The 19,203-nt window shown below is 38.6% G+C and overlaps 1 protein-coding gene across 3 annotated transcripts in view; it reads right to left on the reverse strand.

The window, feature by feature from the left end:
• The window catches only part of LOC127846320 (kinesin-like protein KIF3A), a 101,092-nt gene that overhangs the window by 23,803 nt on the left and 58,086 nt on the right, over positions 1-19,203 (reverse strand). For all 3 annotated transcript variants that reach the window (XM_052377497.1, XM_052377489.1, XM_052377504.1), the window contains exons 9-15: positions 17,618-17,714; positions 9,825-9,933; positions 9,099-9,285; positions 6,567-6,757; positions 5,796-5,923; positions 3,935-4,038; positions 18-150 (exon numbers count right to left, since the gene is read on the reverse strand). In XM_052377497.1, coding sequence (XP_052233457.1) covers positions 18-150; positions 3,935-4,038; positions 5,796-5,923; positions 6,567-6,757; positions 9,099-9,285; positions 9,825-9,933; positions 17,618-17,714 — 949 coding nt within the window. The remainder of the gene's footprint in view (positions 1-17; positions 151-3,934; positions 4,039-5,795; positions 5,924-6,566; positions 6,758-9,098; positions 9,286-9,824; positions 9,934-17,617; positions 17,715-19,203) is intronic.

Raw genomic sequence — 19,203 nt, forward strand, 5'->3', positions numbered from 1 at the left:
AATTCCTATGTGCCTACCTTCCTGCGTCTGAGCTGTTTCTCAACCAGCCTCTCCTGCTCTACCAGCGCTGGGTCGGCCTCTGTGCTCAGCAGCTGCTTGATGTACGCCACCTGGTCCTGAACCTGAGCTGAGGCCACTATCAGCTTTGTCCTGGGGCAAACATAACCAGCATAGATTATTCTGTTCAGAGATAATTGAACCCTTTACCACTTAGATACATATATTTACACATGTGTACTCTCTTAGAAAGTTAAATTTAATTAAATTAGATTCAAGTTTTAAAGGCTACATTTCCAAACCATAGATAATGATGAGCAGCAAACAGCATAAAACCTGAACAAACTTACTTGCATGCTGTTCTGGTTTTACCCTGTTTGCACCTTGCCATTTTCACTAAGCTTCTTAGTGGGAAAGGGTTAATAATTATGTATGTTTATTGCAAACCAATTCCTTGTACATGTGCTGAAAAACACTTTTTCTGAAATATAAGAACTAATGCTGATCATTTTCACAAGTCTTGATAACAAAATGCAGTTTGAAAGCCACCATCATCTGCTCAAAAGAATCTGCAAATAACTAGTCCCAAACTATATATGAGCCCCCGCGCAACAAAACCTGCCTGAATGACATTGATGACGTTTGTGGCAAAACCCTTATAAACTAATGTCATAGTTATACCCAGGACGTCACAAAAATGCCCATAACTTTTGACATGTCTTAGCTGATTTTAATATTTTTTTAGCATTTAACTCCAAAATAAAATCGCTTTAACTATCGGCTAAACACCGAAAATGTGAACATTTGTCATGCTTTATTATATTTTGGAGGAAAAAAAGAAGACCATCTCTGTTGCATTTGTTTTAGTGCTTTATACCTATGAAGCAATGTAAAAGGTTTGAGCGGCATTTGGGGCTGGTCTTGATAATGGCCCGTTGCCCAAACTTAAGATGGAGGGAAACCAAATGCCTTCCTGCAAATAACACAGCATAAAGGACAGAATTTGTGCATAAAGATGTTTACCGTAAAAACTCTATGTTTTCGGACACTTAAAAATAATAATTTTTTTCGTGTCCGAACACTTAGATACGAAAAATATTCACAAAATACAGGTGTCCGAAAACTAAGAGTCGAAAATTGAAGTGTCCAAAAATAGCGTCAATTGTATCAACGACAACCTGTAATAGCACGCGCTTGTAAAAACCATGCCGTATAGTATAATTTACAGTTATATACGTTTGCACTGCATTTTAAATCATTTTAAATGCTTAATTTATCTGACAGAAAGTTACTACAAGGTTGTACTTTGACCAACGAGTTCAAAGATGAGCATGTGATGTACTGATACTCGCTAGTATCAACCGGTAATTAACGCAATAAAAAACACACTATGAATTCTTTGTTTGTTCATTTCAGATAGTTGTTTTCTAACACCTTCCATTGTTAGTTAAACTTGCAATAGGGTGCATCACGCTTTGAAGCGATTAGTATTTGTCACAGTTATTTTACTGAGAAGGGGTTGTACTATTGCGGTAGATAATTGAACTGTTAATTGAAACTACCCCTATCAGTTGAAACCATTGTTTAATACCGCTTTACAAGGTTATTTACCCAATAACGCAAATGGAATGGTCCGTTGCCCTCAGGCATGCAGCTGCCATGTCTTATGATGTTAATCTGGTTGTAAAACCCCATGATCCAAGTGTATTAGATATCGAAAACAGGACCGAAATTCGGTTAAATAGCACTGTAAAATATACTTTCCGAAAACTAAGAGACATTAATTATGGATGAAAACTCGTGTGTCCGAAAATTAAGTCACGAAAAAAAATAATTTTTGCTAAAAAAAGGGGTGTCCGAAAACTTAGTGTCCGAAAACATAGAGTAATTACGGTATCTGTAAAATTGTTTTATGCTGGCAGGTATATGAGAGAAAGAGGTGACACTTGAAAAAACTACATTGACATTTGGCATGAAAAGTGTCTTAAAAATCTACACTTCAAGTTTAGGACATATTGGAAGAATCAATTTAATTGCCAGAAGAAAGTCGCAGACAGTTATTCAGACAGATTAAATGACTGACAAACTGAACAACAGAGAGACACCGATGTACATCCTCTAAAACTTTGTTTGCTGTTGCATACAAAAAAACAACACTTCACGAATGTATGTGACTCAAAAGCTGACCTCAATGCAAAGGTATACTACTCTAACACCCATGTCTACATTTAAGTATGCAACACTTCATGAACGTATGTGTCACTACATTAATGTATGTGATACTTCATGAATGTATGTGACACTACTTGAATGTATGTGACACTTCATGAATGTATGTGACATTTTTCATAAACGTTTGTGACACTACATGAAAATATGTGACACTTCATGAATGTATGTGATATTTTTCATGAACGTATGTGACACTACATGAACGTTAGTGACACTACATGAACATATGCGACACTTCTTGAATAAATGTGACACTTTTCATGATCATATGTGACACTACATGAATTTAAGTGACACTACATGAATGTATGTGACACTACATGAACATATGTGACACTTCATGAATGTATGTGATACTGCATGAACATATGTGACACTTCATGAATTTATGTGACATTACATGAATGTGTGTTACACTACATGAACGAATGTGACACTACATGATCATATGTGAAACTTCATGAATGTGTGTGACACTACATGAATGTGAAACAACACAACAACGTATGTGACACTACATGAACATATGTGACACTACATGAACGTATGTGACACTTCATGAACGTATGTGACACTACATAAATGTATATGACACTACATTAATGTGACAGTACATGATGAATGTGACACTACATGAATGTGACACTACATGAACATATATGACACTACATGAATATATGTGATACTACATGAATGTATGTGACACTACATGAATGTATATGACACTTCATGAACATATGTGATACTGCATTAATGTGTGTGACACTACATGAATGTATGTGACACTACATGAATGTATGTGACACTTCATGAATGTATGTGATACTGCATGCATGTATGTAATACTGCATGAATGTATGTGACACTTCATGAACATATGTGATACTGCATGAATGTGTGTGACACTACATGAATGTATGTGACACTACATGAATGTATGTGACACTTCATGAATGTATGTGATACTGCATGCACGTATGTAATACTGCATGAATGTATGTGACACTTCATGAATGTATGTGATACTGCATGAATGTATGTGACACTACATGAATGTGACACTACATGAACATATGTGACACTACATGAATGTATGTGACACTACATGAATGTGTGTGACACTACATGAATGTATGTGACACTACATGAATGTATGTGACACTACATGAATGTATGTGATACTGCATGAATGTATGTGACACTTCATGAATGTATGTGACACTTCATGAACGTATGTGATACTGCATGAACATATGTGATACTGCATGAATGTATGTGACACTACATGAATGTATGTGATACTGCATGAATGTATGTGACACTTCATGAATGTATGTGATACTGCAATCAACATATTTGACACTTCATGAGTTTATGTGACCTACATGGATGTATGTGACACTTCATTAATGAATGTGACAGAACATGATCATATGTGACACTTCCTGAATGTGTGTGACATTTCATGAACATATGTGACACTTCATAAACATATGTGACACTTCATGAATGTATATGACACTACATTAACATATGTGACACTACATTAATATATGTGACACTACATGAATACATGTGACACTACATGAACTTATACAACACTTCATGATCTTATGTGACACTTCATGAACGCATGCTGCTCTAGTGCCCACCTCTACATGAATGTATGCAACACTTTATGAACATTAACTTCTCTAGTGCTCACCTCATATGCCTGTCCATGAGGTCGAGCTCTTTCTCAGCCACCTGAATCTTCATCTCTATCACCTGTTGCTCCTGCTCAGTACGCTCTGCTGCCAGCCTCTCCACCTGGAGCAGTGAGCACACTCTAATCATGGAACAATGAAATCAAGGGAAATATCAACAGCTAATCCAATCATTCTAATGATTAAAATACTAATATTATCTTTTAAAAGTTATTTATCAAACAATAGTTAATAAATAGTTTGCATTTTTATCAACACTCAGAAAGCAGCCAGCTTCTCCGCCTCTTACAAAACCTACTAGAGATTGTGGTACAAGTTCAACAAGAAGGCTCAAATGAAACCCAAACAACATGTATTGATCTTATCTGCTTTTGTGACATTTGTGTATTTTTCATTTCTGGCCCAGCTTGTTTTACAACTTCTGGTACAGATTAAATTTGCAGGTACATTACTTGAACAAATATAAAAATAAAGTTGAAAATTAAACAAAGAAGAATGCTTTCTGGTTGGTGGATCATTTTGAAATTATGAAATTAATTTTTGTACTTATACTATTATGTCAATATTAGAAAACCTCATCACCTTATGACAGCCAGGTATTTTATTGCAGAATTTACTAACTTTTTCAATTAATTTATGAGAACATAAACACAAAAGTTCCAAGCAAGTAATTCATGTTGATATGTAAATATGATGTGATTTCTTGCTTGTTCTGAATGTTTTTATACAGTGACAAAGGGAACACTATCACACCCCCAGACAATAATATTTTACACGGATTGGAGCCATTTTTAAAGGAACAGTCAACCAGATTGACGAAAAACAATAAGTTCTTAAATACCATCATATAATGCTTTATAAATTTAAAAATAAGATCTAAACAAGAGGGCCAAGATGGCCCTAGTTCGCTCACCTGAGAGGAGTCGGTTCATTCAATCTTTACCAAACGTCAAACTTGACCTAGATATTGTCCAGACAAACATCCTGGTCAAGTTTCATCATTATTGAACCAAAACTCTGGCATATGGAGTGTTTTTGTTTTTGTAAGATTTGACCTGGTGACCTATATTTTGAGTTGACCCCCCCTTACCAAACATCAAACTTTGCTTACAAAAATAAATATTATGACCAAGATTCATAAAATCTGAAACAAAATTGTGACCTCTAGAGTGTTAACAAGGATTTTGTATAATATAATGAAAATTTGGACAATCTAAGGGCAATAATTATGGCATTAATTATGTGATATATATTAAACAAATTTTTATACCAAGTTTCATGATGATTGGGCAAAAAATGTGATTTCTAGAGTGTTCACAAGTTTTTTTTACTATATAAATATAAGAAAATTCCCCCCCCCCCGCCATATTTTTCAATGGACCGTAACCATTCTTGAACTTAACCAACATATTACTAAGACAAACATTTTGACAAAGTTACATTTAGATTGGGCATTTAGTGTGACTTCTACAGTGTTCACAAGGTTTTTCTTTTTTTTGACCTTGTGACCTAGTTTTTGACACAGCATGACCCAGTTTCGAACTCAGTCAAGGTATCATTGGGACAAATGTTCTGACCAAGTTTCATGAAGATCGGACAATAAATGTGGCCTCTAGAATGTTCACAAGGCAAAATGTTGACGACGAACGATGGACGACGGACAAAAGGCGATCACAAAAGCTCACCATGAGCATGATGTGCTCAGGTGAGCTAAAAAGAGGGAGATTTTGCAAACAACAAACATGAATATATAACAATAAACTTAAGTTGAATACAAATATTATTGTTCGCACTCTTGTCTGCAAAAATGTTGAGCACCAGATAAATGGAAAATGGCTATAATAAGGACCTATATGATACCTTTGAGTTGAGTTTCTTGATGTCCTGGACTCTCTTCTGTTCGTAAGGTGTCAGGGGCTTGTCTACCTCTTGTAGAAGCTGGGAAAGCGTCTCCGGCTCCCTCTTACTGTTGGCAGTCCATGTCTTCTCTACACACAGAGTAAGATGGGATAGAAAGTGCTGGTTGGAAAGCAGAAATTTCATCAAAGTAACATAGATAGTAAAGATTCCAAAAAATATTAACTGTATTTTTTTTATTATGACCTTTTATTTTTATAGATAGAAAATGTCATGGAGAACATGAATTTAACCAGCAAAATAGATAGAAAATGTCATGGAGAACATGAATTTAACCAGCAAAATAGATAGAAAATGTCATGGAGAACATGAATTTAACCAGAAAAATAGATAGAAAATGTCACGGAGAACATGAATTGAACCAGCAAAATTTGAATTAAAAGACAAAAAATAGTAACATAGATTTGGGCTTTAGATAAAATGTCAAGGTGCTTTTTTGAAATAACATGCCTCAATTTAATTTATAGAAGGCAAGAAAGCAGCTTTTGACACAAAGTGCACAACATAGAAACAAAGATTTTGGGAAAAGATAACCTGTGATGCAAATTGGAATAATGTCTAAACCACAGTCATAAAGGAACCTGGTCCATATTTGTTCAGTCTTGCTAAATATGTTATCTCCAACACATAACTTGGTTCGGACAAACTCATCTTGTATTCTCTATATGACCACATTCCAAACCAATTATTTGTTAAAGGGATGTATGGACCTACCGCCAGACTGTGTGGTCGAAACCTTGTGTGCAGGCGGAGATTCATCGACCCATGCCTGTGTGTTCTGTCTGCGGGTCTCCCGCATTGGTGCGGGTAAGTCCACACCTTGTGCCACACAAGGTGAAGGCCCTTCAAAAGACACGGACCTCTGGATGCCTGCTTTGTTGCGTGGCTTTGGTATAGGCTTGGTTCTACAAGTTGAACCATAAATACAACTCTCTATCACAACCAATAGTGTTCTTTCTATAACAAGTTCTGGTTTGAACTCATAAATAAAACTGTAAATCTTAATATTGGGGTCCTTAATATTTTTTCAAACTTGATTTGTATATCAAAATTTGGTATTTAATTTAAAACAATACATATAATGATAAATCACAAGGTAAACACAGTCTTGTCATAGTGGTAATCAACATTTAGCAGTGCAAAAAAATCCTGATTTCACACACTCATCCAGTGATACTCACACAAAACAATGTTTAAACCAGTGCTTATCTAGCACAAAAGTGTGCATCTTGTTACCTGCGGTTTGTGATTGGGAATAAACAACAGTGCCATCTAAATAAGTAAAAATACACTCTCTTACTTTGGTAACATAGACTTTGGTTTAGGTAGTTTTGCTCGGCTTATGACAAAAAATAAAAGATCTCAATCACGCATTTTATAATGTTAATTAAATATTAAAACATAAAAAATAAAGTATACCATAAGATTCAATTCTTAAAAAAAGTTTTAAACCATACATGCCATATGGTCATACAACAGTTTCAGCTTTTATTTTCCATTCAATTAATGTTTTAATATCAATAACAAAACTATAATATAAATACAACAAAAAAGAACTTGGATTCTGCATTAACAATTGTAATATCCAATGCTTACAACCTACCACCATTTAAACTATGTAAAAACATTATGTTAGATGGAACGTGTCAACAGCCATTTTTCTGGGCATGTACATGTTTTAAATATAAATCTTTTTACTGTTTTTACTTGGAGGGGGGGGGGATTTGTTCGCTGAGTGCATTATAGTCCATAAAGTTAAAAGACATATAAACATATGACGCTGAAATGTTGCATGTTTACGTAAGGATGCTACTTTATCACAGTGCTCAAATTACAGAATAGCATCTCATATATTTGTATTGATATTGTTATTTTATGAGAAAACTTTGAAGGGATAGTTATAAATAAGGAAGTAAACCACCAGTGACAGTCTCCATCAGCACATGCATATGAGCCTTGCAAATGACGGAAAACAATTATGCTTAATGCATGTGCTTAAAGTGTCTCCACAGATTAATTACGGACAACAATTTCCGCCTTAAATTTGCTTTAGAAGAGACTTCCTTTAGAGAAAATGAATGCCCATGCACAGGCTGACTGCACAGGCTAATCTGGGACTACACTTTAGGCCCATGCACAAGCTGACTGCATAGGCTAATCTGGGACTACACTTTAGGCACATGCACAGGCTGACTGCATAGGCTAATCTGGGACTACACTTTAGGCACATGCACAGGCTGACTGCACAGGCTAATCTGGGACTACACTTTAGGCACATGCACAGGCTGACTGCATAGGCTAATCTGGGACTACACTTTAGGCCCATGCACAGGCTGACTGCACAGGCTAATCTGGGACTACACTTTAGGCACATGCACAGGCTGACTGCACAGGCTAATCTGGGACTACACTTTAGGCACATGCACAGGCTGACTGCATAGGCTAATCTGGGACTACACTTTAGGCACATGCACAGGCTGACTGCACAGGCTAATCTGGGACTACACTTTAGGCACATGCACAGGCTGACTGCATAGGCTAATCTGGGACTACACTTTAGGCCCATGCACAGGCTGACTGCACAGGCTAATCTGGGACTACACTTTAGGCACATGCACAGGCTGACTGCATAGGCTAATCTGGGACTACACTTTAGGCACATGCACAGGCTGACTGCACAGGCTAATCTGGGACTACACTTTAGGCACATGCACAAGCTGACTGCATAGGCTAATCTGGGACTACACTTTAGGCACATGCACAGGCTGACTGCACAGGCTAATCTGGGACTACACTTTAGGCACATGCACAAGCTGACTGCATAGGCTAATCTGGGACTACACTTTAGGCACATGCACAAGCTGACTGCACAGGCTAATCTGGGACTACACTTTAGGCACATGCACAAGCTGACTGCATAGGCTAATCTGGGACTACACTTTAGGCCCATGCACAGGCTGACTGCACAGGCTAATCTGGGACTACACTTTAGGCCCATGCACAAGCTGACTGCATAGGCTAATCTGGGACTACACTTTAGGCACATGCACAAGCTGACTGCATAGGCTAATCTGGGACTACACTTTAGGCCCATGCACAAGCTGACTGCACAGGCTAATCTGGGACTACACTTTAGGCACATGCACAAAGTCCCATTTTCAAATACAAAGTCTCAAATACAAGACCTCCCTCAGACCGTGCCATGAAGCCTTGCAACAGTCTCCACCATTCACACACAGTGTCTACCTGGGCGCCTCGTGGTCTTCCTTCAGCTTCTGTGAGTCGTTGCGCTCTATGGTTGCTATGGGAACCAGTTCCGGCTCTCCGCCCGACCGGTAGGGACTGTTGTTATTGGGGTCCAGTTTGTGAGCCCTGGACACCACTTTCTTCAGGATCCTCAAGCACTCACGGAATTTGTGTGGATCAGTAATACCTTTGAAACAAGAAATTGAGTCGTGTTCTGAGAAAACTGGGCATAATGCATGTGCGTAAAGTGTCGTCCCAGATTAGTCTGTGCAGTTTGCACAGGCTAATCAGGGACAACATTTTTTGCTTTTATGACATAATTCATTAAACTTAATTTCCTTTCTAAGCAAAAATCCAATTAAGGCGGAAAGTGTCTTCCCTGATTAGCCTGTGCAGACTGCACATGCTAATCTGGGACGACACTTTACGCACATGCATTATGCCCTGTTTTCTCAGAACGCGACATTAATTTATCAGGAAAAATACAGTGACATGAATGATAGTTATTTACTGCACAAAGCAAAGCCTGAAAAGTTTGACGATAATTTTTCATTTTGTTGCGTGTCATATACTTAGCAAATTTTCTTCTTGTTAATCACTTAATAATTGTCATAGACAAACCAAAACAACCATCAAATTGAACCAATGTTTTACAAACTATTATAATACATGTACCTAGAGACATTCCTAGAATAAAAAAAAGTGTTATCATACAACTGCGCTCACCTGCAGAAATGGGGTCTGCTATCTTGCCAGACAGGTACTGGTTCACCACCTCCACACATAGCTCCTTGTCTGCATCTGTCAGCTGCATACGGATGTCGGAGTCTCCCACCTGGAATACAAAGAGTAAAATACATGTCTGCCATATTGTTTAAAATGTTCCCTTTCACCTACAGACCACATCAATATGTATAACATCAAGTAGTGTGATCCGACCTACTATTGTCACAATAACACTTTTAATTTTTCTTGCATTTAAACGGTGAATTGATATTTGACCTTGGAACAAATATAATCAGTTATTCTGTACATTTATTTAAATGTATTTGAAATATCCATGCTAAACAAACTTTGTGTAGGATAAAGATCTTTAGCTCCACTACCCTTTAATAATGTCACAGTTTTTTAATGGACATAAACAAACCTAAAAGTTATAAGTTATGAGTGGGAAATAAACATGGATAGATATGGAAACCCATGTTTATCCCTTTATAACCTCTAATTAACAAAAGGGCTTGAAAGGCCCAAAGTTGCTCACCTGAGATAACAAGATATTATTGGGACAAATCTTCTGACCAAGTTTCATGAAGATCGGACAATAAATGTGGCCTCTAGAGTGTTAACAAGGTTTTACTATAGCCATATAAGGAAAAATGACCCGCCCCTTGGCAGCCACGTTTTTCAACCAGCTGGCATCATTTGTTAACTCTTCAAAGATATTATCGTGATAAATCTTCTGACCAAGTTTCATGAAGATCGGACAGTAAATGTGGCCTCTAGAGTGTTAACAAGATTTTTCAATAGCCATATATAGCCATATAAGGAAAAATGCAAGCAAAGGTTACCATTTTCAAACTCATCCAAGATATCATTGGGACAAATCTTCTGACCAAGTTTCATAAAGATCGGAAAATAAATGTTGCCTCTAGAGTGTTAACAAGGTTTTACTATAGCCATATAAGGAAAAATGCCCCGCCCTCTGGCGGCCATGTTTTTAAACCAGCCGGCATCATTTTTGAACTCTTCCAAGATATTATTGGGATGAATCTTCTGACCAAGTTTCATGAAGATTGGACAATAAATGTGACCTCTAGAGTGTTAACAAGATTTTACTATAGCCATATAAGGAAAAACAAATTTGTAAAGTAAAATTCATTTTAATTATTAAATACTTACCTGTTATCTCTAGCTAATCCCTTTCCAGGGAGTTTATTATCCGGAAAACTTTAAGCGCTGGGAATCATCCACCTCTAATAAAGAAAACCAAGTCAGGTTAAACATAGTACAATGTAACCTAACCGGAAAACAAGAACAACAACTCATCTTTCCTTTACAAAAGCATAAAATGTCGATGAGCGGGGTGGGAGGTGGGACTTACTGATAACAGGTAAGTATTTAATAATTAAAATGAATTTTACTTAAAAAATTTGTTTCAATATCATAAATAATTACCTGTTATCTCTAGCTGATTTTGCAGCTGCGGCGGGAAGGTTACATCTTTTTTCCCATCACAGCAGAACCCATATTTAGGGTTTTTCAGCCAGAGATAGTAGATCATGTCCTCAGATTATCTTCGTTAGTACCATATTGTACGTACTTAATTCTCGGATGGCCTAGAGTACTTACGCCATAGAAGAAATTATAGTTTGAACCACAACAAGAGGACCCAACATATACAAATTGTCTTGTTGGCACTCAAGAGAACGAAGATAAAAAGAGGAGAAGGTGGTAGGATTCCTCCAGAAAGCAGCTTGAAGCACTTCAGACAGTGGGGTATAATTAATATAAGCCCACGAAGCCGAAAGAGCTCTTAATTCATGCGGTCTTATCTTAAACAGGGATAAATCACTAGATGAAAGAGAAGAATAAGCTTTCTTAATTGTCGAGGCTATCCAATGGGAAATAGAAGTCGCAGACACATCGCCCCCCCCCCCCCCCTTTTAATGGAATGAAAAGTCTTTTACAAAAACCTCGAATAAACTTTACTCTCTTAAGGTAGAACTTCAAAGCCCATACCGGGCAAAGGAGTCTATCATCATCTTCATGTCCACAAGTTCTAGAAAGACTTGGAACTTTGAAGGGTTTGGAAGCCATAGAGGGAAGTTGATTTTTAGCAAGAAATCCTGGCTGACATAATAATGTAACAGATCCATCGACAGCATCAAAACGAAAATGGTTATCTTCTATAGAAAGAGCATGAATTTCACTTCTCCTTTTGGATGAAGCCATAGTAAGAAGAAAAACGGTCTTCCAGGTTAGGAACTGTAAAGAAGCCTGATCAAGGGTTCATAGGGAGCCTTAGTAAGCGAACCAAGTACACAAGCTAATTCCCATTTAGGAGCCAGTGTTCGAGATACAGGACGTTTAAGTTCCATAGCTCTAATCAGTTCCGAAATCGCTGGATCAGCACAGATTTGTGATGACTTAGTAAAAGCCGATGTATGCAAAATCATAGATCTGTATCCTTTGATAGAGCTAAGAGAAAGTTTCTTATCATCAAAAAGATAGATGAGAAAATCCGCTATGCGTCTAGCAAAGGGATTGAGGGAATCAATTTTCCCTTGAATACACTAATTAGAGAAGAGTTTCCAGCGAGCATCATAGACTGCTCTGGTCGATTTTCTCCTTGCAGAAGCAACGAGGGTTGAAGCCCTGACAGAAAAACGTTTCTTCTGCAGAGATTGCCTGATAACGGCCAGACGTGTAAGTGGAACATTACTGGATCCGCATGTAGTCTGCCGCTTTGAGATAGAAGATCTGACCTGTGAGGAAGTTTCCTGGGATAATCGTACAGGAGACTGAGAAGATCGTTGAACCAAGATCTCCTGGGCCACAAAGGTGTTATAACAGATTGCCCGGAGACCATTTCCAACAAGCTGAGAGATAATGCTGAAGAGGACGTAGGAATAGACGTCCCAACTGCACAAAGTCTGCTACTGAGCTCAGGATACCGTTGAGAGATAGGAATTCTTGAGCTGTTATATGAGATTGGGACAAAACCAACTTGACCTTTACCAGAAGGTCTGATATACGTCGACAAGACACTCTGACCCGATTGATGTGTGTCAAGAAATTCATTCCCACGAAAGTGAAGTCCTGAGAAGGAATAAGATCTGATTTGTCTGCATTGAGAAGGAGTCCTAAAGAGAGGAGTTCTTTCCAAGAGAATTCTAGGTTGGTCAGAAGTAAATGACGATCAAGCTGGTGTAAGAGCCAGTCGTCGAAATACTGAAGAAGAACAATCCCGTGAACTCGGAGGTGATCTCCGACTGCAGCCATTAGTTTGGTAAAAACTCGTGGGGCGGTCGCCAACCCAAATGGCATGGCCCGGAACTGGTAGACTTGGCCATGAAAGGCCGAATCAAAGGTACTTCCGGAAGTTGGGATGTATAGGAACATGGAAGTACGCATCTTCCAGATCCAAAGACACCCCCCAGTGCAGGGGTTTGATAGAGTTCTGTATGAAGGAAGGAGTCTCCATTTTGAAAGTTGGTTTGAGAAGGTACATGTTTAACACTTTTAAATCTATTACTGGTCTCCAGGAACCATTTTTCTTTTGAACAAGAAAAAGACGACTGTAGAATCCTGAAGAATTAGGATCTTGAACCCTTTCTACCCCCTGTTTTTCCAAGAGCCCGAGAATTGACTGTGCAATATGTGGATGCTAAGATACCAGTTCTATCGGAACGCGAGAAAGTGAAGGCCTTTTTTCAAATTGAAAAGTCACGCCTTTTGTAACCAGAGAATGAACCCATGCGTCCGAAGTAATTTGAAAAATGGAAAAGTCTGGCCCCGACTGGTGTTTCCGGCATCGGAAGTTGTGGAGGTAGAAAGGGTAGGGGCCTAGGGCTGATAAGGAGGCGGTACACCCTTGCCAGCAGAAGGTTTGAAATTCCTCTGATCCGGCTTGGGTTTGTTCTTTTTCCCAGAATCTCTACCAGAAAACTTCTTACAAAAAGAAGGTCTGTTATAGGAAGAAGGCCTGTTAGGACCCGACCGTGGATTAACAGCAGGTCGTTTAGAGAAAAGATTGTTTCTCTTAGCCTTCTTGGGTGCTGGAACTGCTGGTGGCCTAAAAGAAGGCTGCTTAAAGGCTCCTTGACATTGTGCAGAATTGTTTCTAGCTAAAGAAGCATGAAGTTGGTCATCCTTGTCAGCTGTGATTGCTTCTTGTATCCTTCCACCAAAAAGGAAACCTGATGTGATAGGAGCCGTTCTGAGCGAGTTCTGGTTCTAAGAGAAAATCTTTAGGTAAAGATAAAAGGATACAATCTCTACGAATCCTTAACATCTTAGACATTGAAGCAGCAGCATTATGTGAAAGGGATAATGCTGTTCGTGATAGGTGGATCAATAAATCCCGAAGTTCTTCCAGAACTGAATCAGACCAATCACAAACCAAGTGTAACAATGTTGCTAGCATTAAGTCTACCTGGTTGGATAGACCTAACGATCTTCGCTCTCTACTTTCCCAATGTTCTATCATGGAAAAAGAGACAGACACTGAAGTAGATGAACTAGGCATCGTAAGCAACAGCTTATTGATGTCTGGATCCTGCGATGGTAATTTAGAACAATCTAAACCGAAAGTCGGATCGGGTACTGGTGGTTTGTAGTTACGTTCCTGAAGTTTAGACTCCGCAAAATCCTTCGGTACTTTCCACATATCTCCTCGTTTAGGAATCGTTTTATTCACTGATTTTAATGATTGAAAAACAGATAAGACAGTAGTACCAATCGGAAGGCGTGTATCCAAGCGGGAACGCGCCTTAGTAACCATGGTGGGATCAAACGTACGAACGATTTGTTCAGTGATTGAGATTGTCGCATTAGAAGAAGTCTCCACAGGTCGTGGACACAACTCTTCACCCAGAGTCTGGAATATCAGCTCGTAAATTTGATTACTGGAAGCAAAAAATTTATCTGTATCAATGTCCGCATCCGATTCAGCTTCACTCTCTACAGGAACAGAGGTGTGTAGAGAAACAGCAGGAACAGGAATGAAACTATCTTGTGCCAGATTGTCTGGTAAAGATGAATGATCATCCACAACGTCAGCAATTTGATAATGCTTATCAGCATTGACCGGTACAAAACGACCAGACGCATTCTGTACCCATAGAACATCAGGATTCGAATGGGTAGCATTAGGGGGTATACGACTAGATATGGTCGAAGACACTCATGGTGCTGATAATGTAGCAGTAGTTGTTAGCTGGGCTCCTGAAGTTCCAACATGTGTGGCTGTTAACATGGGAGCTGACACATGTGATTCCATAAAGGAATAAGACGGTGATCGACTATCCGAATGGTAGGTACGATGTCTACGTGAGGTTTGTCGACGTGCTCGTTTTCTGCTATGTCGCGATCTGGGTCCGCTGCGATGTCAAGATGTAGATAGTTTGTGATGAGACCGGGATCTTCTGGAATAGCGTCTCCGTGAACGACAACGTGATCGCTTACGCGCATAGCGGCAATGAGAATCACTCGACGAAGATGAGCGTGTCCGATGTCTACTCCTTGATGACGAAGATTCATTTGTCGATGACGAGTTGGAAGAAGAGTAAACTGATGATGAAGATCGATGCCTTCTTCTGACTGTTTACCGGTGACCGGACCGGACCAGACTGGACTGGACTGGACCGGTGAAGGTGACCGGACCGGACCGGTCACTGATGACCGGTGACCGGCCGGTCATAACATGACCGGACCGGACCTGTGACCGGCCGGTCATATTATTACCGGACCGAACCGGACTGTTGACCAGTCAGTCATATCATGACCGGACCTGACCGGTGACCGGCCGGTCATATCATGACTGGTTACGTCACCGGCAAAAGACGGTAGAATGGCGGCTGCCATTTGGTCAGACATTGATCGATCCGTAGGTCTACGATCAATGTCGCCGGTATGTATGGTGGGAGTCATACGGTCAGATGATGACCGACAGACAACACCACCATAGTGCCCGGTATCCGGTAACTGAAATGTCAGCTGGTCATCCGTGACCAGTGAAGTCACCGGATAATCAACGTCCGTTAGAGGTTTGTGGCGTTTGCGGCTGATCGACGTCCGACGGCGACCAGCTTGTGTCCATATGTCGTAAGACCATAATTCGCACACCGCACACTTTTTAAGAAGAGTACAACCGGTACATGCCAGACAAGTGTCGTGAGAATCCCACCTTGCCTTGATGTGACCACACGAACCTCTCTTTTGTAAGTTCATTTCTGAAAACAAATAAAAACCGAAAGAGCCTACAACAGACAAAAACCAATTGTTAAATCTAAAGCACAATGTAAATAAACAAACGCTGTACAAATGCCCTCAATTATTTATTGAGGAAAAAGGCACGAAGTCCTCGTGGATTACCTATAGAAGGAAATGGAACGAAACCTCGTGGTGCACGTGCTCATGTACATGAGCACTATAAACAACAATACCCAGCAAAAGCAGAATTATAACAAAAACTGCAATAAAAAGTATAAAAAAGTAAACCGAATAATATACAGAAAAGATCAATAAAATTTATCCCTAAAACTCCGACAATAAACACGATTAAAAGAACGAAAAAGTCCTTAGCCAAAATAAGCGTGCACTCGTGGTTATCCGGAAACGAAAGATGAGTTGTTGTTCTTGTTTTCCGGTTAGGTTACATTGTACTATGTTTAACCTTTCTTGGTTTTCTTTATTAGAGGTGGATGATTCCCAGCGCTTAAAGTTTTCCGGATAATTAACTCCCTGGAAAGGGATTAGCTAGAGATAACAGGTAATTATTTATAATATTAAAATGCCCTGCCCCTTGGCAGCCATGTTTTTCAAGCAAAGGTTACCATTTTCAAACTCATCCAAGATATCATTGGGACAAATCTTCTGACCAAATTTCATAAAGATTGGAAAATAAATGTTGCCTCTAGAGTGTTAACAAGGTTTTACTAATATAATAATAATAGTATAGCCTATAAGGAAAAATGCCCAGCCCCCTGGCGGCCATGTTTTTCAACCAGCCGGCATCATTTTTGAACTCTTCCAAGATATTATTGGGATGAATCTTCTGACCAAGTTTCATGAAGATTGGACAATAAATGTGACTTCTAGAGTGTTAACAAGATTTTACTATAGCCATATATAGCCATATAAGGAAAAATGCCCCGCCCCTTGGCAGCCATGTTTTTCAAGCAAAGGTTACCATTTTCAAACTCATCCAAGATATCATTGGGACAAATCTTCTGAGCAAGTTTCATGAAGATCGGAAAATAAATGTTGCCTCTAGAGTGTTAACAAGGTTTTACTATAGCCATATAAGGAAAAATGCCCCTCCCCCTGGCGGCAATGTTTTTTAAACCAACCAGCATCATTTTCAGCCTCATCCAAGATATTATGGGGATGAATCTTCTGACCAAGTTTCATGAAGATTAGACAATAAATGTGGCCTCTAGAGTGTTAACAAGATTTTACTATAGCCATATCAGGAAAAATGCCCCGCCACTTGGCAGCCATGTTTTTCAAGTAGAGGTTACCATTTTCAAACTCATCCAAGATATCATTGAGGCAATAAATATGGCCTCTAGAGATTTAACAAGGCAAATGTTGACGGCGCACAACGCACAACAGACAAAAGGCGATCACAAAAGCTCAGGTGAGAGGAAAAAAAATGGTTATAACAAAGACATCCCAATACTTCAGCATACATTTTCTAAACTAAAATCTCTGAAAACTGTACAGCTGATTTCAAATTGTGTTAATCAAAATAATAAACATTATACACATTTAATTATAAGCTTTACCAACACTACCTTATCCAGTTTGATGCAAGCTAATTCAGTCTCCAGTTCTGCTATTCTTTTCCTTAATTTCCTAATCAAGGATTTCTCATCTAATTCTTCATTACGCCTGAAAAATTAATAACATAATATAACTTTTTCACATTCATGGTTGGACATGAGGCAATCATAATTCCATATGTGACAAAACAGAAAATTAATACTGTTTCATCACTCACAGAAATTAATGTAAATAAATACTGTGAAACCATTTATTTTCGCTGTCACGAAATTTCGTCATTTAAAAAAAAATGACGTTTTCGTCAGCACTTAAATTCCCCTATTCCTGCCTTTGAAAAAAAAATCTTCAGATTTGTTTGTCAAACATGTCCGAAATATATCGCGGTTGCGATAAATTGTAGTGGGGAAAGAGGGAGGACACTTGAGAGACACTTGAAAGAGGTGGGGCCGGTTTGACACATACCAATATACTAGACTTTTCTTATCAGGTGATCTGTAATGGGCCCTCATTATGAGTCAGTATTATGATTACCGGATTAGTGGGACCGAAAAATCGTTAACGAGTGTTTGAAACAGTGAAGCCAATTGCCAATATGTCTTATTCATTTACTATCATTGTCAAACTGATAACAACCTTACCTTTATCGGCGCAAATTAGAGAAGGTGCGAACATTATTGGTTATAATTAGTGTTATCAAACTTTTTAGTCAGTTTTCAATAAAGTTTCAAGAGTTTTGCATTGTAATTATTTGATCACCTTAAGTACAGTAATTTGTATGACATGTCGCTTTTATTAATGTCAATGAATTTATCAAATTTAAATAAATACACTTACTCCAATGTAACACAAATGACGGAGACCAAGTCATGCAAATGTGTTTATCAATTTCATAAACACAAACATTTTTCGAAAATGTAATATTACCACTGCATTAAGGGACATCGGTTTCATAGGGCACAGTTCAAATTTAATTGTAACAACCGAGAGACAAGTGAGTTAAAATTAGATTGAATGCAATAGGATACAAAGCGATGTTTTATTGCCTCATACTCAGTCAATCAAAAAACGTGCTTCCCAGGGATTTCTTGAAAATTGCGCGAAAATGAAAGTGAATTTCTGTAAATAATTACCCTACATTTGGATGGAACTAATCGTCATAATTGCTAATTTCTCTTCACCTGTTACGGTTTCAATTGTTACAAATAACAATGATTTGAAACATGTATCGTAAAATTTGTCAAAGTTGTCAATGATTAAAAAGATCGATAGCCAATAAACGAAACACAAGCTATTTTCACACCTGTTAAACGCTAAAAACCAAACACAAATCATTATGTTCTGTATTAATTTGTTATCAATGTTTATCAGTCAGTCAGGTGTTGATCACACATCATCATCTTTTAATTTCGTTTATTGTCTATGATCCGGATCCGCAGCGTGGAGGCTGTATAATCTGCAACAACACTGAACAATTGGGCCAAGAGGGCCCTAGTTCGCTCACCTGAGAGGAGTCGGTTCATTCAATGTTTACCTAATGCCAAACTTGACCTAGATCTTGACCAGACAAACATCCTGGTCAAGTTTCATCATTATTTAA

The sequence above is a fragment of the Dreissena polymorpha genome, chromosome 1 (genome assembly GCF_020536995.1).
Source record: "Dreissena polymorpha isolate Duluth1 chromosome 1, UMN_Dpol_1.0, whole genome shotgun sequence".
Classification (NCBI taxonomy): domain Eukaryota; kingdom Metazoa; phylum Mollusca; class Bivalvia; order Myida; family Dreissenidae; genus Dreissena; species Dreissena polymorpha.